Consider the following 26354-nt stretch of genomic DNA (forward strand, 5'->3'; position numbering starts at 1 on the left):
AAAATAAATTATGTGTTTCTTTATTTTTAAAGGAGATCCCCAGTACCAATTTTCAGGTCTGTAATAACTTCAGTTTCTGAGGTATAAGTATCCTCATTAAAGGCATTCAACCCCTTTTTCACCCTTTTTCACCCCTCCTATTCTGATTTTCCGAAAACAAAAAGAAAACCTGTTTATTTTTAAAGGAGATTCTAAATACCAATTTTTGCATCTGTAAACTTTTAAAGTTTTGAAATATAGATACATTCATTTTAAAAATAAACCCTCCCCCTTTTCATCCCCTTAGCGACGGAATATCCCAAAATCCTCCCTTAGCGAGCACATACATTGTAATATAAATGTATCCTCAAAATTTCATTTCTTTATGTCCTGTAGTTTTGGCTCGGCGATGATGAATCAGTCAGTCAGGATATGTTCTGTTATATTATACTAGCAAGATATCCGTGCTTCGCTACGGTATTATACTGAAATTTATAATTGAATGCTTATTGTTTTATATATAATCTGCCAAAATTCGCGATCTGATTGGTTTTTTGAGAGAATCAGCCAAAATTCGCGATCTGACTCGTTTTCTAATAGATTACGGAAAGTTTCCTCCCATTTTTCAATCTTTCTTTCCAGCAATCGATTTCGTACTTTGCGGGCTAGGTCCAAGTATTCCACCCGGTCACTTGGGTTCCTAAATCTTTGCCATTTTTCCTATAAGCATTTTTAATATGGATCAAATCCTTGAGGAGATCCGGCGTGGTGTCGTCTTGGGTGCCTTGGCGGTACTGCACCCGCGGCCGGACTGAATTCTTAGTCATTACCCGCCCAAGAACCGTTTCCAGTGCGGTTCGCACATTTCACGACAGTCCAGAAATTATTATTATTATTATTATTATTATTATTATTATTATTATTATTATTATTATTATTATTATTATTATTATTATCGATGTTCTTGAGCCCATAGCAAGATGCAAGACCGCTACTTGGCGGTAAATTACATCTGCTGCCATTGTCATTGTTGACAATGTGACCAGTACCATTGTCGCGCGTAGGCAAGTGTGCGGGATTTCTGGCGATACGAATAACATACTTCCGTGCATTATTTACCTTATTATAGAGGTGAACAATTGGACGGCCAATCTCATTTCTATCGTTTATTTCAAAGATGTTTAATTTTTTATTATGCGCCAGGAGAATCTACTGTAATCTAAGAACGTTCTCCGAAGAAAAAGATGGCTCTTGAAAACGAACCCAGGAAATATTAAAAATGATTGGTTTATGATCAGAATAAGTACATCGAAAATCTACAGCCTGTTTCCAGTCATTCGACAGGGTCGGGAATGGAATGAATAAAGCCCCATCTAGCGGCGACAATAGGAATTGTGCCGGCTGCCGAAGTCTGTCGCACTCCTCTGGGGCAATGGGTAATGAATGACAAATGAAATGATATTGGACAGTGTTGCTGGAATGAATGATGACAGGGAAAACAGGAGTATCCGGAGAAAAACCTGTCCCGGCTCGTTTTGTCCAGCACGAATGTCACATGGAGTGACCGGGATTTGAACCACGGAACCCAGCTGTGAGAGGCCGGCGAACTGCCGCCTGAGCAACGGAGGCTCCTTATAAGTACATTATGAACAGTAAAATCAATTGGTCTCACCTCCTTTTACACCCCACCGCCGTTAAGTTTATTTACCCCCCACCACCAAAAAATAAAAGAAGGCGTGTTTCTTTATGTTTAAAGGAGATTCCAAACACCAATGTTCACGTCTATTACCTTCAGTTTTGAGATAAAAGTATCCCTATAAAAATAATTAACTTTTTTCACTTCTTTCACACTCATCCCTCCCCCCCCCCCCGCCTAAGTGAATTTTCCGGCAAATACACTTGTTTCTTTAATAGTGAAGGATCTTATAAATACCAATTATTACGACTCTAACTTCTTCAGTTTTTGATTTATGTGTCCTCATGCAAGGAATTCAACTCCTTTTCACTCCCGCCGCCCAAGATGATTCCCCCCCAAAACGCATTTTTCTTTGTTTTTAAAGTTGATCCAAACACCAATTTTCACGTCTGTAACAACTTTAGTTTTTATTAGATGTAAGTATTCTCATACAATTAAGTCAATTTATTTTTCAATTCTTTCACCTCCTCCTCCCCCCCACCCTTCATTGGATTTTCCGTGAATAGGTGTTTCTTTACTTTTAAAGCAGATTACAAATATCAAATTTCACCTCTGTAACATCTTCATTTTTGAGATATCAGCAGCCTAATTAAAAGGATTCAACACCATTTTCAGCACTTTATCCTCCCCTTCCACCCAAGTGGTATTTCCGAAAACTAAAAATACACGTTTCTTGATTTTTAATAGAGATAAAAAAGACCATTTTTCACTTCTGCAAGATGTTCAGTTTTTGAGATATACTGTAGAAATTCTCATTTTAATATTTCACCCCCTTTTTAGTTCCCTTAAGTGGAGTTTCCAAAAACAATTTACCTATGTTTCTTTACATTTACAGCAGATTCCAAATACCACTTTTTACGTCTGTAACATTTTACGTTTCTCAGGCATTCTGTAGATATAGTCTTTTAAAAAATTCACCCCAATTTGTCACTCTTGTTTAACCGCCATTAATTGGATTTTCCAAAAACAAAAATACGTGTTTCTTTATTTTTAAAGGAGATCCCATATACAAATTTTCAGTTCTGTAATATCTCAGTTTCTGAGATATATGGGTATCCTCATTAAAGGCATTCAACCCATTATTCACCCTTTTACATCCCTCCTATTGGTATTTACAGAAAACAAAGAAATACATGTTCCTTTATTTTTAAAGGTGATTCCAAATAGCCTATCAATTTTTACATGTGCAAACTTTTAAAGTTTTGAGATATAGATACACTCATTTTAAAAATCTACCCCTTTTCACCCCCACTATTTGAATTTTTCAAAAGCAAAAAAAAGTTTCTTTATTTTAAAAAGAGATCCCAAATACCAATTTTCAGGTCTGTAATATCTTCAGTTTCTGAGATGTAAGTATCCTCATTAAAGGCATTCAACCCCTTTTTCACCCCTCCTATTAGATTTTCCAAAAACAAAAAATACATGTGTCTTTACTTTTAAAGGAGATTCTAAATACCAATTTTTACATCGTAAACTTTTTGAAAATTCACCCCCTTTTCATCCCCCATTTTTGGATTTTCCAAAAACGAAAAAATACCCGTTTCTTTAAAGTAGATCCCAAACACCAATTTTCAGGTCTGTAATATCTTCAGGTTCTGAAGTATAAGTAGCCTCATTAAAGGCATTAAACTCATTTTTCACCCTTTTCCACCCTTCCTATTGTTATTTTCCGAAAACAAAGAAATACGTGCTTCTTTATTTTTAAAGGAGATTCTAAATACCAATTTTTACATCTATAAACTTTAAATGCTGTATGGATATACTCATTCTAAAATTTCACCCCCTATTCACCCCCCCCCATTAATTGGATTTTTCCGAAAACAAAAAGATACGTGTTTTTTCATTTTAAAAGAGCTCTCAAACACTAATTTTCAGGTATGTAATATCTTCAGTTTCTGAGATATAAGTATCCTCATTAAAGGGATTCAAACAATTTTTCACCCATTTTCACCCTTTCTATTGGGATTTTCTGAAAACAAAAAATGCGTGTTTCTTTATATTAATGAAGATTCTAAATACCAATTTTTATATCTGAAAACTTTCAAAGTTTTGAGATATAGATACACTCATTTTAAAAATTCACCCCCCTTTTCACCCTCCTATTAATTGGATTTTTCAAAAACAAAAAATTACATGTTTCTTTATGTCTAAAGAAGATTCTAAATAGCAATTTTCGCATCTGTAAATTTTAAAGTTTTGAGATATAGATACACTCATTTTAAAATTTCACCCCCTTAGCGACGGAATATCCAAAAATCCTCTCTTAGCGAGCACGTACATCTTAATATAAATGTATCCCCAAAATTTCATTTCTTTATGTTCAGTATTTTTGGCTCGGTGATGATGAGTCAATCAGTCAGTCGGTCAGGACAAGTTATTTTATATATATAGACTAGCAAGATACCCGTGCTTCGCTACAGTATTATACTGAAATTTATAATTGAATGCTTAACGTTGTATATATAATCTGCCGAAATTCGCGATCTGATTCGCTTTTTGAGAGAATCCGCCAAAATTCGCGATCTGACTCGTTTTCTGAGTCCCGTAACGACGGAATATCCAAAAATCCTCTCTTAGCGAGCACCTACATCTTAATATGAATGTATCCCCAAAATTTCATTTCTTTATGTCCAGTATTTTTGGCTCGGCGATGATGAATCAGTCAGTGTGTCAGTCAGGACAAGTTACTTTATATATATAGATGGATATACAGGACATTGATTTGCAAATTAGTTCCATGAGAAATCAACAACGATGTACATTTGTTCTCTTATAGCTGGTTTAACCATTTTTATGGTTCACCCTTTCAAGCAAAAATCATCACCTTCCGACAGACCTCTAACAAGGAAACTGTCCTACCTGGTCAACACCTGTAGCAATAAAAATTAAAAATCTTATTATTGTATGGTAAATATTAGTTATTTATGTCATTGCTTTTGTTATAAAGATACAAAAAAATCATGAAATTACAATATATGTATTCCACTGTTGTAGTGCCAAAAAAAAAAAAAAAACCTGAAATAAAAATTATTTCAAACAGTAATACATTTCAAACTCAAATAAATCCTTGTAAGATTCGGCTGCCACTTGATGTTTACTTTGTACTTATAATTCAGAGAATAGAAGACTACTTCAGACAAAAAGTTATACTTGAAAATAGTACAGAAAAAGTGCTTAATAAACAGTTTATAAACAGTTGTCTGTCATCAATTCTGTTCTCCTGTACTAAAAGACTTGTTTGTATACTAATAGCAGAAATAAGAAGAAGCTCCCAAGGATTTTGCTACGCATCCATTCTCGTATCTTTATTCTTCATCCTTTTCTCCTTTCCTCCTTGGAAATTTTGTATGTATAACATAACATATAGGCCTGCTGCCATTTCTTGATGGATACAGAACTTTTGTATCCATCTCTTGGCACAGGCCAGAGTAAAGTGTAGCTTCCACCGAAGTCCCAGTCACATCCATGGCTGTGACAATATGGAAGCTGCTGGGGTATGGGTGGTGCTGAGTAATGACATTCAGAGCACGACTAGTGCATGAGTGTTATGAAAGGTGTTGCTCATAGGGTCAGTTGTGCTGCAATAGCACTTTCTGACCCAGCGAGGAAAGCAATGGCAAACTACCTCACTCCTCGTCTTGCCTAGTACGCCTCATTTTGGTGCTGCCATTGGTTTTTGCGGTTTCCTTATAACCGCATAACCTTTGGTGGTGCTATTTGAGGATCCAACCAGCCCCTGGGCTGATGACCTAACAGACAGACAGAACATAACATAAGAGACTGAACTCCTGTATGATAGACGGAACAGAATGATAGACTCAGTTCCATGGACAGAACACTCACTGCATTGCACTGCTCAACTGACCTTCAACTTCAACCGAGAACTGACTGACTGAACAGTGGACTCCTTGGCAATACTCTGCCAAGTGCTCTACAGCAGTACACTCGCACACAACACACAGCACACAGCACTCCACCCAGTGTTCCACAGTAGTATGCTTGCAGACAGTACTCCTTAACTGGTTACCCGCCCATCTTAAATAGTCAGGCCTAGTGGTTTCAGAACAGTCTGGAAGCTGGATACACCCAGAACACTCTCAGCCCCCAGTCCTCTAGAGGCTTCCAGGTGATACTAGTAGAGGGGACTGTTGACCCATCTTTCTTGAGGCAAACGTGCATGCTGTGGGTCAATAGCTTGGCTAGCAGGCAGGGCCAAACTGACTCGCTCCAACTCGCTTGGGAACACTAATGGCAGACACCGTCCACAATATTATAACAAATGCCACGGGCCAGCTAATTTATCGTCAGCACAGCGCCTACCCCAGAAGACAACATCATATGGTTTTGAGTTGAGATTGCCTATCATAGTGTTTAATAGGTAATAATAAAGATTGCTATAATAATTGGTGAAGGGGCTGCCTGGCCGAGGCGGTAAAGGCGTGCTCGGTTCGTGGGTTCGAATCCCCGTCAGGAAGTCGTAAAATTTAAGAAACAATATTTCCACTTCCGGAGGTTCATGTGGCCCTGAGGTTCACTCAGCCTACACCAAAAATGAGTACCAGGTTAATTCCTGGGGAGCAAAGGCGGCCTGGCGTAGAGCTAACCACTCTACCCCATCACGTGCCGAGGTTATAAAAGGTGGAAGCCGTTACCTTCCACCCCTCCAATGGCCTGTACAGACATGACTTTGCTATAATATTTGTTGATTAAGATGTGTAAAAAATTAAATAAACATGAATAGATTATAAGGGCTCGTGGGGATTTGGTAAAATGTACTAAACATGGAAGCCGGACACTGTGATGGCATAATGGTAGGACAATAAAGAAAACGAAGGAAAAGAAAAAGACATCCAGTTAAGTAACACACAATAATTTACGCACCAGGGTAGTCTGCTTTTAAAACAGTTTTCACAGACAGTTTTCCATCTTGTGTGAAGAGGTACTGGTAGACTGGAGCTTTGCCATGCTGTGCTAATTTTTTTACAGTGAAATAGGCACCGATGGCAAAAGTGATGTCAGATAGCATCTGAAACAATCACATAGGTACAAAACTTTAACAAAATAACCAAAATGTGGTCAATCAAATGTTATAGACAACTGAACATAGACCAGTTATTCCTGAGCAAAATGTAATTTAAAAGATTATGATGAATGAATGAAGAGAATACAATGAATAGTATTTGTATATAGTAATCATAATTAGTTTTTATAACATACAATATTAAAGATAATCCAGTTAAGAAAAATGTGATACTAGTAGAGAGGACTGATGGCCCATCTTTCCTGAGGCAACCGTGCATTGTTGAATGGCTGTATGAGATTATGGGCTATCTGAACTTTATTGGTTTACCGGTATGTTATATTTCCCTTGCTTTATACTTTATTCTGATAATTATTTTACATTTCTGTAATGACTGGGGTTGTTCTATGGTTTTGTAGCTCCTTTTGGTGGTTTTATATGTAAGTAAGCTATTTGGAATTTGCATTGATTTGTTTACCTACATAACCTATGGTTTCTATGGCAGCATTTGAATTATATTGGCTATCATAATGTTAGTAATGGTGACAGTGGTTCATCTTTTGTACAAAATGATTGCTTTGTGTGATTGAAATATGTATGGCATTTCTCTTAGCAATTCCTATGTTGATGCTCTTCCCTCTGTATGTTCTAGCTGTGATAATCAGTTTAAGAAGAAATGTGGATTACACATTCATATGTCAAAGATTGATCCCTCGCAGTTAATTGCCCTCTGAAACATGACATCAATGACAGTTCTCATGTAGATCTCTACAGGAATCAGAGATCTTAATGCAGTGCCCCACTATGGCATTGAATCAGTTTCTTCTCGTCCTTGATAATAGAGAAACGAGAAATTCTATACAAGATCAATGTGGTCTTATTAAAAGAGATAAATATTTTATTGCTTTACCATCATTGGAAACTGTTTCTGAAGTTACTGAACTGTAAACTGACATTATGGCTTGTAATAGTGGTTTTAACTTGAGCAGTGCCAATGTGGATAATTTAGGTTATGAAATTATTTTGGACCTAATCATATCACAGGAACATAATACTACTCCAGTTGCTGTACCGGTAATTACTGTTCATGGTACAACTCCATGTCATTTGTGTGTTAAATTCTATAAATATTTACTGGTACTAATTCACACAAGTATGGCTCATCCTGAAATTTACTGATATTATCTCCAACAAATGATACTCATCTGGTACAATTGAGAATATAAACCCTCTGAGGGACGATGAATATAACCAAGATGATGATAACTCCTCTTGGAACACCAGGTCACCAGAAATATTAGCCTTTGAAGTTAAATTTCTTTGGGGTTTCCCTTCAAAACGAGATCTTCTCTCCAGGATCTCAAATCTGGGTAAACCTCAAGTGAACTCCACAACTCGTCGCAGAAGACACTCCTGTTATTTTTGATCGGCCGGGTGGCTACACATCTTTACTTTCCACTCGCGCCGAGCCAACAAAGCATATAGGCCGACTCCTCGTTGGATGTCAGCCTCCCTACCACCAACCACCATGACGACCACCACCACGACCATCACCACTACCTTTGCGACCGCTGCTCACACCTTTTCCTCGCTTTCCATCACAACTGTTACGTCGTCCCATTCATCGCCGCTTCTATCCACCCCTCTCCCCGCGCTACCTCCTGTTGATCCACCTCGACTATTACGTATTCCTCCCCGCTACTTCACCCGCCCTTCTACGCTGTCTACATCTGCCTTGCCGACCATGACATCACCACCACCATTGTCCGTCGTAACAGCAGCAGCCGCTCATCAACCTCCAACACCATCAGACACATCAGCCACAAACGAAGTCTTCAGTTGCGTCGTCCGCGGCGTAAGCCCACTCATCCCGGCAACCGACATTCAAGAACAACTTCGCCTTCAAGCCATACCCGTCAAGAGGGCATTCCGTATCTACAACTCCACCGGTCCGACGTATTTAATCAGACTTCAGCTTTCCAGTGCAGCAGCCGTCGCCCACCTGATCTCCAGCGGAGCACTTCTCTACGGCCGTCGTCATCCCGTCGAACCCTCTCGTTCACCTCCCCGCCCTAGATATCACCACTCCACCTCTCATCGCCATACCCGGCCTGATCATCCTCCCTTCCAACGCTCTATCTATGTCCGTCCAACTCCTTCTTCTGCTAATATCTCCCTCCCACCACCACCGACCCTTGAACATCTCCGACACCTCACAACTGTCCTCTATCACATCGCTTCAACACTTTACCACCTTACACTTCCACGAAACTTCCTTCTCGACACTCCTGTATAAATCTCAATCCGTATAGCCAGTCATCCAAATTTTCACACCGTTTTTCCCTCTTCTTCATTTCAAACATCCCACTGTTCTCTCCACATCTCCCGGCCCGAGAGATCGCGACACGATCTAGGGGGCCCGCCCCGTCCTTCGGGCGGGGAATGAAAGCTCTGCAGCAGCAGCAGCAATTTCTTGATGCCATTAACAACAGTGGCTATAATTAATTTGAGATCCTTTAGTTGGAATTTTCTAAATATGTGGTTAACCTAATAAAACTTCTTACTGGGCCTAAACATGCCACTATATGGTATTATAAAGCTTGTAAATATGGCCGTACCAATTATTTCTACATGAATAATCCCCAACAGTCAGCTATATTACGGTATAATGGTATTGAGCGATTTCATATTGGTATCTTTTCCTATTGTTCTTTAATATGGTCTGAAATATGCTTAAAAAGCAAACTGATACTAGATATAAAATTCCTATTGAACAGATTTTAACATTTTTTCAAAATCTTTTCGGTAAAGAAAATAGTCAAATTCCAACTGTATGAACAAAAACTGTTAGTTCAGTGGAGGATGTTCCCATAAGTGAGGAAGAAATAACTTTTGCCACTCATGCATTAAACCTGATATGTCACCTGGACCAGATCATATACTTGTCAGACATCAGCACCCATATGACAGTTTGAAGGGGAGGGGGGGAGGGGAGGCCAAGACCTGGGGGTAGGTAGTATTTTAAATATTTTAGAAGATAAATGGCGACTTGTATTCTGTGGTAGAATAACCCACGGTGTTCCCTGCCTGTTGGTGGGGAACAGTACTACCGCTTCTACATTTGGCTTTTAAATCATTTTCTTGAAAGGAAAACACCTGACTAGACTAGATTTTTCCCTTTCCCTGAGAGCTAAGGTGGGGGGGGGGCCCACCTTGCCCCAGGGTATGGGCGCCCTTGTTGTCAGACCACGTATTGCTCTTAAATCTGCTGAAGCTTTAACCTTGATTACGAATACACTGCTCAAGTTCAGTAGATATCCTTAAAGCCTAAAGACAGCTCACACAATTTTGATCTACAAGGGTGAGAATTCATATGATACATCAAATTAGAAACCAATAACTGTACTTTCAATTATTAGAAGAGTAATTGAAAAAGTTCTGGATAGGTTTGTTGTGATAATTCCTCCGTTTCATCTAACCGGTGAGGTTTTGTTTTGCTTCTTAGTAGTAAACACCCCTTTGTTGATTCCTGTCCAGAAACTTCAAAGCATGACAGAAGAGATTGTTGTAACACTTTTAATGATGTAGTGTATCTAAAGCCATAATTTCTTAATTTCATTTCCGTGTGTTCTCTCCTGAACAAACATAATTCTGTTTTCATGAATATGCCTTATTCAGTACTAGTTTTGGCCCTTTTTTGGGCTATCTTCAGTTTAATAGATAAACAGGAATAAAGACTTAAAATACAAATTAGCATCCATTAAAACTTGTTGGACAAACATATATTAAAACATGGTGATGGAGGAGTTAACATGATATCCATTTTAACACACAGTTCATTCAAATTTAGATGAAGTTTGTATGAATCTATCATTCTTCATTTTTGCTGATAGATATTAATACATCTATGTATGTAAAAATAATTAAAACTAGGATTAAAAGACTTGTTTATGACTGTAATTCAAGGTAATATGCCGTTCATTTTATAGTCTATATTTACACACGCTGAATATTAGTTGACTGTCCAAATTCATTATCAAATCTGATTATATTTGTATGCCCAATTTGGACATAGTTTAGACATAACAATATTAGTTGGCTGTCCAAATTCATTATCAAATCCAATTATATTGGTACGTCCAATTTGGACATAGTTTAGACATACCTGCCGGCCCCGTGGTGTAGGGGTAGCGTGCCTGCCTCTTACCCGGAGGCCCCGGGTTCGATTCCCGGCCAGGTCAGGGATTTTTACCTGGACCTGAGGGCTGGTTCGAGGTCCACTCAGCCTACGTGATAAGAATTGAGGAGCTATCTGACGGTGAGATAGCGGCCCCGGTCTAGAAAGCCAAGAATAACGGCCGAGAGGATTCGTCGTGCTGACCACACGACACCTCGTAATCTGCAGGCCTTCGGGCTGAGCAGCGGTCGCTTGGTAGGCCAAGGCCTTTCAAGGGCTGTAGTGCCATGGGGTTTGGTTTGGTTTGGTTTTAGACATACCTTCGAGGTCCACTCAGCCTACGTGATTAGAATTGAGGAGCTATCTGATGGTGAGATGGTGGCCCCAATCTAGAAAGCCAAGAATAATGGCCGAGAGGATTCATCGTGCTCAACACACAACACGTCATAATCTGCAGGCCTTCAGGCTGAGCAGCGGCCACTTTGTAGCCAAGGCCCTTCAGGGCTGTAGTGCGATGGGGTTAATTAGGTTAGACATACCAATGATTAGAGTTACAATTCTCTGTGGCAGGTACAACAGCCAACAGAGTGCATTAGTTTTGTTCGTGTTGTTCGTGTTTAGTGTTATTACCAGACCTGGTAGTATATATAAAGGGCGTGAACAGCATCAGATGTTGAGTGATAATTGTGAAGGACACGGAGATGCGGCGTACTCATGTGAGACAGCATTATCAGTACCTGACAGAGTTTGAAAGGGAACTCATTGTGGGTCCCCATTTGACCGGGTGGTCGAATCATGTAATATCCAGATTTGTGGGGCATTTGGATGTGACAGTGACCCAATGTTGGACTGCTTGGAAACGGGAGAGCACGCATGTTCGTTGTCAAGGTTTTGGTTGACCACGTGTGACCACCACAAGGAAGGATTGCCGTATTGTGCACCAAGCACACCGTGACCCCTTTACATCTGCGCCTGTTATCCGAGGACTCTCTGCAACATTCTGTGTCATCCCATGCCATTACTTGGAGACTAGCAGCAGCTGGATGAGGGAATTACTGTCCCATTGTTTCAGCCTAGTAAGATCGACTTTCTATTACGTACCACAATCTGTTTTTACATTCAAAGGCGAGGTAAACTCATCAAAGATTCTAACCACCCTGTTCTTCAGGGAACTGAATTCAGAAGGGTCCTTTCTGTAAGATATGAAGATGCATCCTTTTTCAATGCATCATGGTGGCTGGTGCTTTCATGTTTCGCTTAGACTCGCATTAATATTGAAAGACAATTTCAGAAATTCTGGGAAACAGAAGAATTGCATCAAGCTCCTAGAATAGGAGAGGAAAAGGAATGTGAAGAACATTTCATACAACACACTACTTGAGACTCGTTAGGAACATTCATGGTTTGACTCCATTTTGGAGATGATTCCAACAAATCGGGCGATTCCTGTCAGATGACAATGAAATGGTTCTATTTATGGGAGAGAAGAATTAATAGAAACCGAAGCAATTTCAGTATTGGCTTTCGTGTTCCCAGGAAAGACCAGTGTGATAAGTGCTACAAATATGAACACGGAATAGGGGCAGTTACTATGAAAAGTGAAAAATGTAATGTCAACTCTACAACAAAAATAACGAAGAGAAACAAGATTCTGTGATAGAAAAAATCATCAGGCTCATATTCAAAAGAAGGAAGAAGCACACCAATCGAAAGATGAATTTATAAAAATGAGCATCTGATGAAAACTAAATTTTTATGAGTTTGATTTTCATAGCCATGAGGTATTGTCCTAAAATAGGGTTGTACTGAAACACTACCGATAGATGTCTCACATGTAGTACCCGGTATGCGCTTGTCGATCGTCATGTGTTTGTGTGTGTTTTTAATGGAAGTTACCTAGTTAAATGCTGAAGTTAAAGATTTAATATATCGTTACGACAACATAGACGACAAGAAAATTGTGATGCCTGACTATTGCTGTGTCCCGATGTTCCAAAATCAAGGTCGACCGTATTCATACCATCAATTTCCTAAGCAAGGTGCTTTAAGTAAAAAGTAGTTGCATGCGATTCGTAGGCAGGACTTACGAAATAAAAATATGACTCCTAAAAATATGACTCCAGACTTTGGTCTGCTCGAAACATTTTACAGTTGAAGACTGTGTCATTACTGTAACTGACAGCAGGCCTACATTCTTAAAAGTTAATATGACTTATTTCAATAATTTTAGGCGAAAGACGAAGACTTAAAGAGAACGCTGTACCTTCGATATTTTCATGGTGTGGCATCGGTACCTTGGAAATAACTCCGAGAGCAAGAAGATATAGAAGTAGGAAAACAGCCATAACACCGTGTGCGGTACTGTGCCATATCATATATGCCCCAAATATTAATTATATAATATGGTGTAACATTGTGCATCTAATACAAGCAGGAGTCATGATGCGACCTAGAAGTTGCGTAATGCAGTATTCCGTCATCGCGTGACATCAGTAATAGCTTCTTATCTATGCATAGCGACAGTGAATAACTCGGGTATTCCGTATGAGTCAATCGGGAATGCACGAGAGTGTTTGAGAGCGGCCGATTATAAAAGGAGCAATCACAGGCCTGGAAGCGATATGGCAGAATGAAGGGATTTACAAAACAAATTAAGTCAGTCTTACCAACTTCTAAATTTACAGTGCTGCACTACTCTTTATTTTATTAGGCAATTTGTTATAAAGCTAGACTCCACGGTTTTAATATGAAATAGAAGCCAGTTAAACATTAAAAGAACTACCTGTAGACAGTTGCAATACTTAATTTGAATTAATAAAGTAATTGACATATTTTATTGAATCAGCGCTTTTGAAGAGTAGTGGGTGAGCAGTAACGTCATCGCGCCAGTGGAATCCCCTAAGATATGACTAATACCGGGAGCTTGGTGTATATAGTAGCCTCTGGAAATGAAAAGTCACTCTGCTTTTGAAGTGTGAACTGTGCGGGTCGGTGTTTTTGATCTTAAGCCAGTGGTATAGGAAAGTAACTTCTTTTTAGTGACCAGTTTCGAACATATAAGTAGTCAATTTGTGAAGCTGAAACGTTTCCTTTATAGAAATATGCATTACATGAATGCAAGTGATAGATTGCAGTTACGAGTGTGCATAGTATATTAACAGAGCAATTACCTTTGCTATATAAATAATATCACGTATCACGTATGTCAAAGTGCGGTGGTGACACGGGATAATAACAATAAAAACGATAGTTACTGTCGGTATTTCCGTACCCGTGTATGCGTAATTTGCATACGGTTTGTGCAAATACCGTGTTCGGTACGCGTTCGGTTTCGCGAAGAACTTGTACGAACCGTCGTCATCGTATCGGTACAATTTAATGGTGTGTGCGAAGCACTATTACTACATGATGAAGAGAGAAGAAAAGACTTGCAGAGTATTTGATAACGCCATGCAGTTTGGTGCAATAATGGCGTAATTTGCTGGACGCTGTGGCCTGGAATCATGAAGAAACTGAGACGCTACCAGTTAAGGCATGCTTAGATAGAAGGAATTAGGCTAATTCGATCCCAGTGTAATGTAAATGTAAATGTCAGTCTTGTTGTGACTGACCTATGTTGTATTTTTATAGATTAGTGTCATGTTTCAGGGAAATGTATGTTTGGAACCCTGATTTTTATATATTACTTTATTTCCTTTTTATAAGATGAGAAAGAGGGAAATGATTAGGTGTAGATGAGGATATATATGTCTAAAGGTAACTGTGTATTCCATTTTGGTACAAGATGTAGACTCTTTTAGTATGAAGGCTACACAGCCTAAAGTTTGGTCTGGGAATAAAATTTAGCAAGGTATTTTTTTCCTGCATGTAGCACGTTTATAGGAGTACATGGCAGTGATGACCAACGTAAAAGTGCACCGTGGAACTAATATCTTCTAGATCCGCAGATAGACCTAGCTAATTGGTATTGAGTTATGTTTTTACGAGAAAAAGGCAAGATTAGCCTGATACTGAGATTACAATGTGTGTTATTACAGGACGGTCGTGCCTGGAAATAAATATCGGAAAGATATAATGGTGTCAGCTGCATGAAAAGAGAGAGGTTTGATTTGCCTCAAGTGTTCATTATGATTGTGAGAATCGAACTCACGGACCCCAAAGTGTTAGGCCAGATGTGTTGAGTATCATATCTGCAAGCCGTGTTATATTGGAATATGTAGTTAAGGCCATAGGAATGCGTATGGGTGCCATTGTTTGAGTTCGAGGCCTTGTGTTAATTAAATGAACAGAGAAGTGAATGGCAGCGTAATTTATGTTTTCAAATATATTAGAATTTCTCAGGCAAGATTTACCAAACCAATTAGTTAAGAGTCTTTTCTGGCGAAGTAAGATGTTTCATAGCTGGCGCATTAGAAGTGTTCCGTGATTTATATTACAGCGTGCTTAGTGAAAGATCAACAGACGGATAGCTGAGCCTGGAGTTCGGTGTTCTTTTTATATGAAGGAGTCTAATATCTTATTGTTTATATTTCAGATATTGAATACACAGATGATATTATTTTTTATTGCATGTCATTACAGGTTTCTCCGAGAGTGTTTTTTTGTATTAATTTGTGTTACTTGGATTGTTGTTGATTATGTCATGGCCAGCGTTGAAAAGGATTTGTTCTTGAATATGAGTCCGAAACTCATTCTATTGGGAAGTAGGCTTTCAAGCCATCCAATTTATAACAGAACGGTCTGTTAAGTAAATTCAGTGTAGATGTAAGCTAAGGTCCCTGAAATATTGATTTTATGATAAGTGATGTGCATATAGTTTTATTATGGATCGGATTTAGCATAATTTTATTCTGTCGCAGTATGTCCTGTAATTATAATTTAAATGATATCCGTCAGGATGCGTTATAAATGAATTTAACTGCGTAAGTCGAAGCGAAGTGTGAATTTCTTCCCCAGGTCGTTGCGTTTATTTTGTAAATGTTTTCATTTTCAAACGGGACATTGCCCGTCCTTTGTAAATTGGTGTAATTTATGTTAATTATGTGGCCGGTATATATTAATTTTTTTTTGCATTTATTTGAGCCATATTTTAATTATTTTCCATTTTTGTTTATCTCGAATTTCAATAATGTTTATTAGTCAATAAATCCATCTTACCCCTTTATTTTGTATTTTATTTCGGAAATATGATACTGTTTCCCGTTCATGTACCCATGGTATTTATTTTATCCTGAGATTTTTAATTTCTTTTTTCCCGATCAATTTTTTAAGAACCGAACACGCAGCTCTCCGATTGGCGCCGGTAGACTGTATTTCAGACGGGAACGGTACATATTTATCTCTGGCTTCCGTACGTGGGGCGGATTATCATGTTGATTGGGTAAGCTCCATAGCCAGGATAACGCATTGTTGTCGCCCATTATCATTGCTATGTCCGGATATTATTATTCAGGAACGGAGTAGTATATTGTTTAAATTTGTATTGTTAACCCTGAATGTGCGATTTAATTTTAAAGTAGGCAGGCGTTATATATTTGTTAAGGCTATTATATGGAAATTGAAACCACAAATAGTGAAAAACGTCGCACCTATTTGGAGCCAACAGAATGATGCTGTTCGCACACATAGCAAGTTGTTATATAGGCTTTTATAGGATTTTGGAATTCGAAACTTTGGGAATGTCCATAATGGATACCTGAGCTTTTATATTTATAAATTTAGATAGGTAGAGATAATTTCGAATGGGCGAATGATAGATGATGAAGTCTGAGATTCTTATTTGATACCCGGACGGAGTCATATTAACTGGAAACCTAACGTAGTAAACAGTTGAGTCTAAGGTACTGTGCTCAATATTACTAGTTGGTATGAGAATACAAGAAGACAAAATATATTTAGAAAAAGTTAGTAATTACTGAATATATTAAATTACGTTGGGAAAATATCGGCATTTATATTTTTATATGGTAAATGTCGTGCATAGAACATGTTAGCCGATGAGAAAGGCATGTCAAATATTGAATGATTCCATTGGAATTCGTGAACAATAAAATGATTTCACGTGAGGCAGATGCTGTTATATCCTTCAGATATAATTGATCGTAGACATAGCCTGAATAATTTGTTTGTATAGCAAATTTTAAATAGCCAGTGAGTTAGTAGATTTTGTTATTTAGATTTAGTTAGGGACACGAGATAGCCTCAAACTCGGATGGAAAAGGATAACTATAGTGGCATTGTTATTGAAGGTTGAAGGTGTATGGACCATTGTAACGGGAAATATCATCCTTTAGCTGGAGATAATATGCAAATATAGTTAGGTATTGTTGTCTAATGCATAGATTTGAGCCCATATTAGGAAAAGCCTATGATTAATTAAATATCTGGTGCTATGGATTAAATTATTTTTTTCATATTATTTGAATACGCGTGATGAAAACATTATTGACATTCGGTAGGTAGTTTTTGCATGGCGTATTTTAAAGCCATATTGTTTGTTTTCCTTGAGTAACGTAAATAGCAGAAACTGATGAAATTAATTTATAAAACCTGGGGAACACACTTAAAGCTTTCGGAAGTGATTCTAGGCCGCGTAGTCGTATTTGATTTGGTATTATGGCAGTAACCTTAGCTGACCTCTTGGCTAAGATGGACTTGGCGGAGAAAGAGGCGAAGGGGCGTGAACAAGATGCGCAGAAACGCGAACAGGAGCGTATGCAGCAGATTACGGAGAAAATAGACTTGATGTCTGCGGAAGCGGAAAAACGTGAAAGGGAGCGTAATCAGGAAAACATGGCTAATATCATGGAAACAATTGAGTTAGCAGCGGTTGAAGATGAAAAGCGTGAACAGGAGCGTATGCGGCAGATTACGGAGAAAATAGACTTGGTGACTGCGGAAGCGATAAATCGCGAACTTAAAAACATTAATGAACTTTCTGGTAAAATAATACAGGGGAATGTAAAACTGGAGGAAAAGATTGATACAGTTCAAAAGTGCTGTCAGGAAGGGATGATACGTTTAGAGAAGCGTATGGATGACATAGAAAATAGAAATGAGGAACAGGTAGACCGGATTAGAAAAACCGTTGAGGAGTTAACTGGCAAAATAACAGATGGAGCCGTAAAGACTGAAAAGCAATTGGAGGAAATGACAAATAGCTTAGAGGAGGCGCGAACTGAGATAGGCAAGAATCGAAGCGCGATCGACCACTTAAGCGAGGCTACAGAAGAAAGATTTTCCAATATTACGGAGGAAATTAGTGCCCAGATAGCCGAAGTATAACGGAAGAATGCGGATCAGTTGGAAGCGAAGTTAGGTGAAAAACAACGGGAAACTGAGTCGAAGATGAGGACGATGGAAAAGGAATTGAGAAAAGAGGTTGTAGGTCAAATTGCAGGCAAGGGTGAAGAGATCAAGAAGATGATTTTGGTAGATAGAGAGAATGCTAGAGTCAATATACAAGAAATAGGTGCAAATATTGAGGCATGGGCTGAATCTTCGCAGAATAATACGAATAAGTTGATATCTGTGGAAAAGGAAGTACAGTATTTGAAGGATAAAATAGAATTACTTGATCTAAGAACAAATAAGGAGATGGATAAACTGAAGTGTTCCATGCAGAATAATAGTATTGAAAGAGAAGCGAGTCAAGCTAGTGAACCAGCTCTACTTAGCGATCTGTTAAATTTACCAAGACCGGAAGAAAAATCATCTACGCCAAGAGAGACGAATGGAGGCCAAATTTACAACATATTTCGTACATCTTCAGAAGATAAACCCCGTAAATTTAGTGGGTTAGATGATAGAACACCAAGGGCATTTCTTCGAGAGATGGAAGATTATATGATAGATGCGAAGGTACCAGCTGATAGAAGATTACGTACAATTAGCAAATTCTTATCTGATTCGGCTTTAGAATGGATGATGGCATTCAATATACATTCAGTACGTATGAGGAATTTAAGGTAGCATTCTTAAAGAAATTCTGGGATGTTACTATACAGCAGTCATTACGTATGGAGCTTTATTCAAGAAAATATCCTACTACTATTCCAACAAGGTTTGCTAATTATTTTATTTCCCAAATTATCAAATTCAGAGATTTGGACACACCACCTTCCGAGTCCGAGATGATCGTAGCGATATCTAAACAAGTACCGTTGGAAGTGCAGAGAACTCTAATAGCAGCAAATGTTAGAACAGCGACTGAGGCGGAATTGACTTTACGTCAGTTGGATTTAACTTCTACACAAAATCAACCAAGGATCAGACATTCGAGGCTTTACATACGATTGATTTAACGGAAGATAGAAGTCCACCACCTAAGATTAGGATGGGAGGTAGAGTGCAAAGTTCAGGAACGCAGACGATATCACAGCAAGCTAGACCAGTTGAAAATGAGCAATCACGGAGAGGTGAATGGAATTTCAATAATTATCCAGATGATAGGAGAGGACAAGGATATACCCACGATAGGAATGATAATAGAGGAAATAATTATTCATATGGAAAGAATGGACGAACATTTAGATATCGGCATAGAGGTTATGCAGGTCAGCGGCGACCTTATAATAGATGGGAGAATAGAAGGAATATGGATTTTCGGAATGATTTCAGACAAAGATCTGATTATCAACAAAGGAATGCTGAGTCGCAGAGATACGTGACGGAGTTGAGAAGTAAACGACAGGACGGAGATCAATGGCAACAGGCCATACAGGGAAACACGAGTGGCCAAAACCATGGTGCAGAGAGCAATGCTTACCGCGAATTCCGGGAAGCAGAACAAAATAAAGGATTGAATCCACATGCATCAGATTTTAATACGAGGGACAATGGGGCTAAAAAATAGCTCAATACTAGTATGCGGAGATAGTCTGAAGAAAGCAAGTAATACGGATGATGACAGATGGGTAACAGTTTCGGTGGATAGTTGGGTGATTCAGCCTGAGGATTTGTTAGAAGAAAATGAAAAATTAAGTCAAAATTGCTTAAGGAAATTACCAGTGATTTATGTCAGAGTAGGAGGAATGAGAGTTCGAGTTTTGGTGGATACCGGCGCTACTAATAGTGTAGTTTCTCAAACGCTGATAAACGAATTAAAGACCAGAGTAAAAGTTCCTACAATACCCATTTCAAGATTAAAAGTTCGTGGAATTGTACCCGACAAAACTACTATTTGTAAAGAACAAGCCTTATTAGATCTAGAAATTGGGAATTCAACAGTATCACATCCTTGCGTTATCGTACCGCGCATGGAATATAACTTAATTTTGGGTGCTGACTTTTTAGGAACTTACAATGCTGTGATTGACATGGGGTCAAATACGTTAATTTTTCGGATGGAAGATCAAAATGAAAATTTGCAGTTAAATCAAGCAGAGGAAGATTTCGGCGAAGAGCAGATATGGACAACAGTTGTGGATGAAGGAAAGGAAGTGGATGATTTCCCGGTAAATTGGATTTCAAATTGTGAAGAACTTAAGGAAAACTTTGAAATTATGATAGCTAATTTAGAAGAGGATGATGAAGAAGCAAAATTTAATCAATTATTACCGACTAAAGTAGCGGAATCACCAGTAGATGATGAGCAACGGGGAAAGCTACGGGAAATACTAGTTAAACATAAGACTGTTTTTGGTTCAAAACCCGGTAGAATACCAAATTTTGAGTATAAGATTGTAGTAAATAACTGGGAACCTTTTAAACAACGCCCATATCCTGTACCGGAAAAGCTTTTTCCTCAGGTGAAAGAAATTATTGATGCAATGGAAAGGAACGGCATTATAACCAAAGCACCTAGTCCGTTTCTTAATCCAATTTTGGCAGTACCAAAGGCAAATGGGTCTATTAGGGTGTGTCTTGATGCACGAGCCATCAATAAACGCTTAGTCCCAGAGTACGTGCAGGCTCCACCGATTAAAGACTTGTTGAAGAAGTTTGGAGGAATGGAGTATTTCGGAACCGTAGATCTGACGTCATCATTTCATCATATTCTTTTAGATCCAAGTACGAGTATGCTGACTGGTTTTATGTTTGACAATCAGACATATATTTTCCAGAGATTACCTTTTGGTCTGGCTAATTCAAGTTCAGTATTGATCAGAGCTTTAGAGAATAATTTAAGTCCAGCAGTTAAAGAATTTACAGTAAAATACATAGATGATATCATGTTTTGCTCCAAGACATTAGAAGAACATTTGAAGAAAATTGATTTGTTACTTGAAGATTTGAATACAAGTAATTTTAAAGTGAATTTTGAAAAATCTCACTTTTGTCAAAGAAGTACTTTGTTTCTTGGCCATGTCATTGACGGAGTAGGGGTTAGGCCAAATCCTGTCAAAATTTCAGCAGTACAAAATTTTCCTAAGCCAACTCGAATCAAACATATTCGTCCGTTCTTAGGCCTATGCCAATTCTTTGCAGATCATTGTATATCATATACAGATACAGTTGCTCCATTGCAAGAATTATTAAAGACCAATAATCGTTGGAAATGGACAGAGATTCATGATGAAGCTTTTCGTAAAACCAAAGAGATGCTAGCTAATGCTGTCAAATTGGGATATCCACAATACGACACGCGGTTTATTATCCAGACAGATGCGTCAAGTGTAGGTATTGGAGCGATTTTGTACCAGGAGACACCGGAAAAGGAACAGAAGACGACGTATCTTGCATTTATGAGCCGAAAACTCAGATCTCATGAGTTGAAATGGACGACCACGGAGTTAGAGATGTTATCCATTGTTGTAGCTCTAACTCAATGGCGTAAATATATATACGGATTCCCGATTACTATCCGTACTGATCATAAGGCTCTGACGTTCATACAGAAAGCAAATGTGGGTAGCGATCGAAATTGTAGATGGTCATTATTTATTCAACAGTTTGACCTAACATTTGAGCATTGTCCTGGTAAGCTCAATGTTGTGGCGGATGCACTCAGTAGGAACCCAAACCCAGATGAAATCACAATTAATCTTACAGTTTTGGATGATGGAGATCAAGCCGTTATTAATCGTTTACGAGAAATAAGGCAAGAACAGGAGAATTATCCACCTACACGTCTTATGTTGGATTATTTTAGTAAGCAGATTGAACCCGGTACCGCGAGATTCAAGGAAGCTGAGAAGAAAGCAACATCATTTCATTTATTCAATAATCTTCTACATAAATTTATTGATGAAGATCATACAAAATTTAGAATTGTAATTCCACCAACACTTCAGGTTGATTTAATATGGTTGTCACATCATATGACTGGTCACGCAGGGATTGAGAAGGTGACGGCAGTTCTTCAGGAGACATTCATATGGCCAAGAATGAGACGAATGGTAGAACAGGTCATTCGTACTTGTGATAAATGTCAGCGAGTAAAACCAAATACATTTTTACTGAAACAGTCGCCGAAGCCCATTTTGCCTAACGAACCCCGACAGCTGTTCGCAATTGATTATTTCGGTCCCCTTCCAGCTAGTCGTCGTGGAGTTAAACATATATTAGTATGTCTTGATGTTTTTACAAAATTTGTAACTCTGTGTCCTGTACAGAAGGCAAACACGAGATCAGCCTTGTACCAGATTAAAAACAAAATTATAACTAAGATGGGTACTCCTCAGAAGATATTAAGAGACCATGGGCCACAGTTTACTTCGCCTGCATTTAAGCGCGAACATGAGAAATTAGGGATTCAGCATGTACTTAGTTCAGTACGACATCCAGAATCCAATCCTAGTGAAAGAATCATGAGGGAGATTTCAAAATATTGTAGATTGTTTATATCTAAGGAGCATTGGAAATGGTTGGATGTAATACCGATTATTACTGATAGTATTAATTCGACACGTCATGAATCTACAGGCCAAATTCCCATGGTTTTGCATTTAAATAAATACCCAAATAGACTGTGGCATAATGTTATTCCGTGTCCGGTAGATCCAAAGCCATCACTTGAATTATGTGTAAGAGAGACAGCAGAGAAAATGAAAAGTCAGGCAGAGAAGAGGGCGCGCAGAACCAGAGGGAAACGTTTTCATCGTCCTTTGCGCATAGGAGAATTGGTATTGGTAAAGCGACCTGCTAGTTCTGATGCCCCTGCACGCTTTTACCATAAATTTGCAGAGCTCTATGTTGGACCTTTTCGTATTGTTCATGATTATGGCAATAACTCTTATCGTGTACGTAACATGGATGGAACAATGGAGAAGACATTCAACGCTTCTAATTTAACACTTTATTACCCACCTGGTCAGATCCGTATTGATGAAGTACAAGAAGATGATGACTTAGTAGATGACGAAGATGATGATGACATTGACGAAGAAGATGACCCAGTAGAAGAAGAGGTGGATCAAAAAGACGAAGAAGAAGCTACAGAGGATGTAAACATGGCAAATATAGAAGATACAGACCCATTACCAGCAGAAATTTGTCATCAGTGTGACGGAAATGAACGCAAGTTTCATGCTTTTTTGGAAATATTTTTTGAAGCTCGGAAAGAGAAGGAGAGATTGCTAGCTGAACGTGAACTATTATTATCCGGAAGAGTACCTAAAGTGGAGCCACAGAGTGAATCATAAAAATAAAAAAATACGTTTTCACATTTTTTACGGGGTATGGGGAGAATGGGGAGAATATTAATTATAAAATATGGTGTAACATTGTGCATCTAATACAAGCAGGAGTCATGATGCGACCTAGAAGTTGCGTAATGCAGTATTCCGTCATCGCGTGACATCAGTAATAGCTTCTTATCTATGCATAGCGACAGTGAATAACTCGGGTATTCCGTATGAGTCAATCGGGGATGCACGAGAGTGTTTGAGAGCGGCCGATTATAAAAGGAGCAATCACAGGCCTGGAAGCGATATGGCAGAATGAAGGGATTTACAAAACAAATTAAGTCAGTCTTACCAACTTCTAAATTTACAGTGCTGCACTACTCTTTATTTTATTAGGCAATTTGTTATAAAGCTAGACTCCACGGTTTTAATATGAAATAGAAGCCAGTTAAACATTAAAAGAACTACCTGTAGACAGTTGCAATACTTAATTTGAATTAATAAAGTAATTGACATATTTTATTGAATCAGCGCTTTTGAAGAGTAGTGGGTGAGCAGTAACGTCATCGCGCCAGTGGAATCCCCTAAGATATGACTAATACCGGGAGCTTGGTGTATATAGTAGCCTCTGGAAATGAAAAGTCACTCTGCTTTTGAAGTGTGAACTGTGCGGGTCGGTGTTTTTGATCTTAAGCCAGTGGTATAGGAAAGTAACTTCTTTTTAGTGACCAGTTTCGAACATATAAGTAGTCAATTTGTGAAGCTGAAACGTTTCCTTTATAGAAATATGCATTACATGAATGCAAGTGATAGATTGCAGTTACGAGTGTGCATAGTATATTAACAGAGCAATTACCTTTGCTATATAAATAATATCACGTATCACGTATGTCAAAGTGCGGTGGTGACACGGGATAATAACAATAAAAACGATAGTTACTGTCGATATTTCCGTACCCGTGTATGCGTAATTTGCATACGGTTTGTGCAAATACCGTGTTCGGTACGCGTTCGGTTTCGCGAAGAACTTGTACGAACCGTCGTCATCGTATCGGTACAATTTAATGGTGTGTGCGAAGCACTATTACTACATGATGAAGAGAGAAGAAAAGACTTGCAGAGTATTTGATAACGCCATGCAGTTTGGTGCAATAATGGCGTAATTTGCTGGACGCTGTGGCCTGGAATCATGAAGAAACTGAGACGCTACCAGTTAAGGCATGCTTAGATAGAAGGAATTAGGCTAATTCGATCCCAGTGTAATGTAAATGTAAATGTCAGTCTTGTTGTGACTGACCTATGTTGTATTTTTATAGATTAGTGTCATGTTTCAGGGAAATGTATGTTTGGAACCCTGATTTTTATATATTACTTTATTTCCTTTTTATAAGATGAGAAAGAGGGAAATGATTAGGTGTAGATGAGGATATATATGTCTAAAGGTAACTGTGTATTCCATTTTGGTACAAGATGTAGACTCTTTTAGTATGAAGGCTACACAGCCTAAAGTTTGGTCTGGGAATAAAATTTAGCAAGGTATTTTTTTCCTGCATGTAGCACGTTTATAGGAGTACATGGCAGTGATGACCAACGTAAAAGTGCACCGTGGAACTAATATCTTCTAGATCCGCAGATAGACCTAGCTAATTGGTATTGAGTTATGTTTTTACGAGAAAAAGGCAAGATTAGCCTGATACTGAGATTACAATGTGTGTTATTACAGGACGGTCGTGCCTGGAAATAAATATCGGAAAGATATAATGGTGTCAGCTGCATGAAAATAGAGAGGTTTGATTTCCTCAAGTGTTCATTATGATTGTGAGAATCGAACTCACGGACCCCAAAGTGTTAGGCCAGATGTGTTGAGTATCATATCTGCAAGCCGTGTTATATTGGAATATGTAGTTAAGGCCATAGGAATGTGTATGGGTGCCATTGTTTGAGTTCGAGGCCTTGTGTTAATTAAATGAACAGAGAAGTGAATGGCAGCGTAATTTATGTTTTCAAATATATTAGAATTTCTCAGGCAAGATTTACCAAACCAATTAGTTAGAGTCTTTTCTGGCGAAGTAAGATGTTTCATAGCTGGCGCATTAGAAGTGTTCCGTGATTTATATTACAGCGTGCTTAGTGAAAGATCAACAGACGGATAGCTGAGCCTGGAGTTCGGTGTTCTTTTTATATGAAGGAGTCTAATATCTTATTGTTTATATTTCAGATATTGAATACACAGATGATATTATTTTTTATTGCATGTCATTACAGGTTTCTCCGAGAGTGTTTTTTTGTATTAATTTGTGTTACTTGGATTGTTGTTGATTATGTCATGGCCAGCGTTGAAAAGGATTTGTTCTTGAATATGAGTCCGAAACTCATTCTATTGGGAAGTAGGCTTTCAAGCCATCCAATTTATAACAGAACGGTCTGTTAAGTAAATTCAGTGTAGATGTAAGCTAAGGTCCCTGAAATATTGATTTGATGATAAGTGATGTACATATAGTTTTATTATGGATCGGATTTAGCATAATTTTATTCTGTCGCGGTATGTCCTGTAATTATAATTTAAATGATATCCGTCAGGATGCGTTATAAATGAATTTAACTGCGTAAGTCGAAGCGAAGTGTGAATTTCTTCCCCAGGTCGTTGCGTTTATTTTGTAAATGTTTTCATTTTCAAACGGGACATTGCCCGTCCTTTGTAAATTGGTGTAATTTATGTTAATTATGTGCCCGGCAATATTAATTTTTTTGCATTTATTTGAGCCATATTTTAATTATTTTCCATTTTTTTGTTTATCTCGAATTAGAATAATGTTTATTAGTCAATAAATCCATCTTACCCCTTTATTTTGTATTTTATTTCGGAAATATGATACTGTTTCCCGTTCATGTACCCATGGTATTTATTTTATCTTG

General features: G+C 38.3%; 1 protein-coding gene across 1 annotated transcript in view; it reads right to left on the bottom strand.

Annotated features, from left to right (window-relative positions):
- Positions 1 to 26354, bottom strand: part of LOC137496924 (esterase FE4-like) — a 135193-nt gene that overhangs the window by 14589 nt on the left and 94250 nt on the right. Inside the window, exon 9 of the mRNA XM_068224989.1 lies at positions 6557 to 6701. Within this exon, the coding sequence (XP_068081090.1) occupies positions 6557 to 6701 (145 nt within the window). The remainder of the gene's footprint in view (positions 1 to 6556; positions 6702 to 26354) is intronic.

Source organism: Anabrus simplex, chromosome 1, assembly GCF_040414725.1.
Source record: "Anabrus simplex isolate iqAnaSimp1 chromosome 1, ASM4041472v1, whole genome shotgun sequence".
In the NCBI taxonomy this organism is placed as follows: Eukaryota; Metazoa; Arthropoda; class Insecta; order Orthoptera; family Tettigoniidae; genus Anabrus; species Anabrus simplex.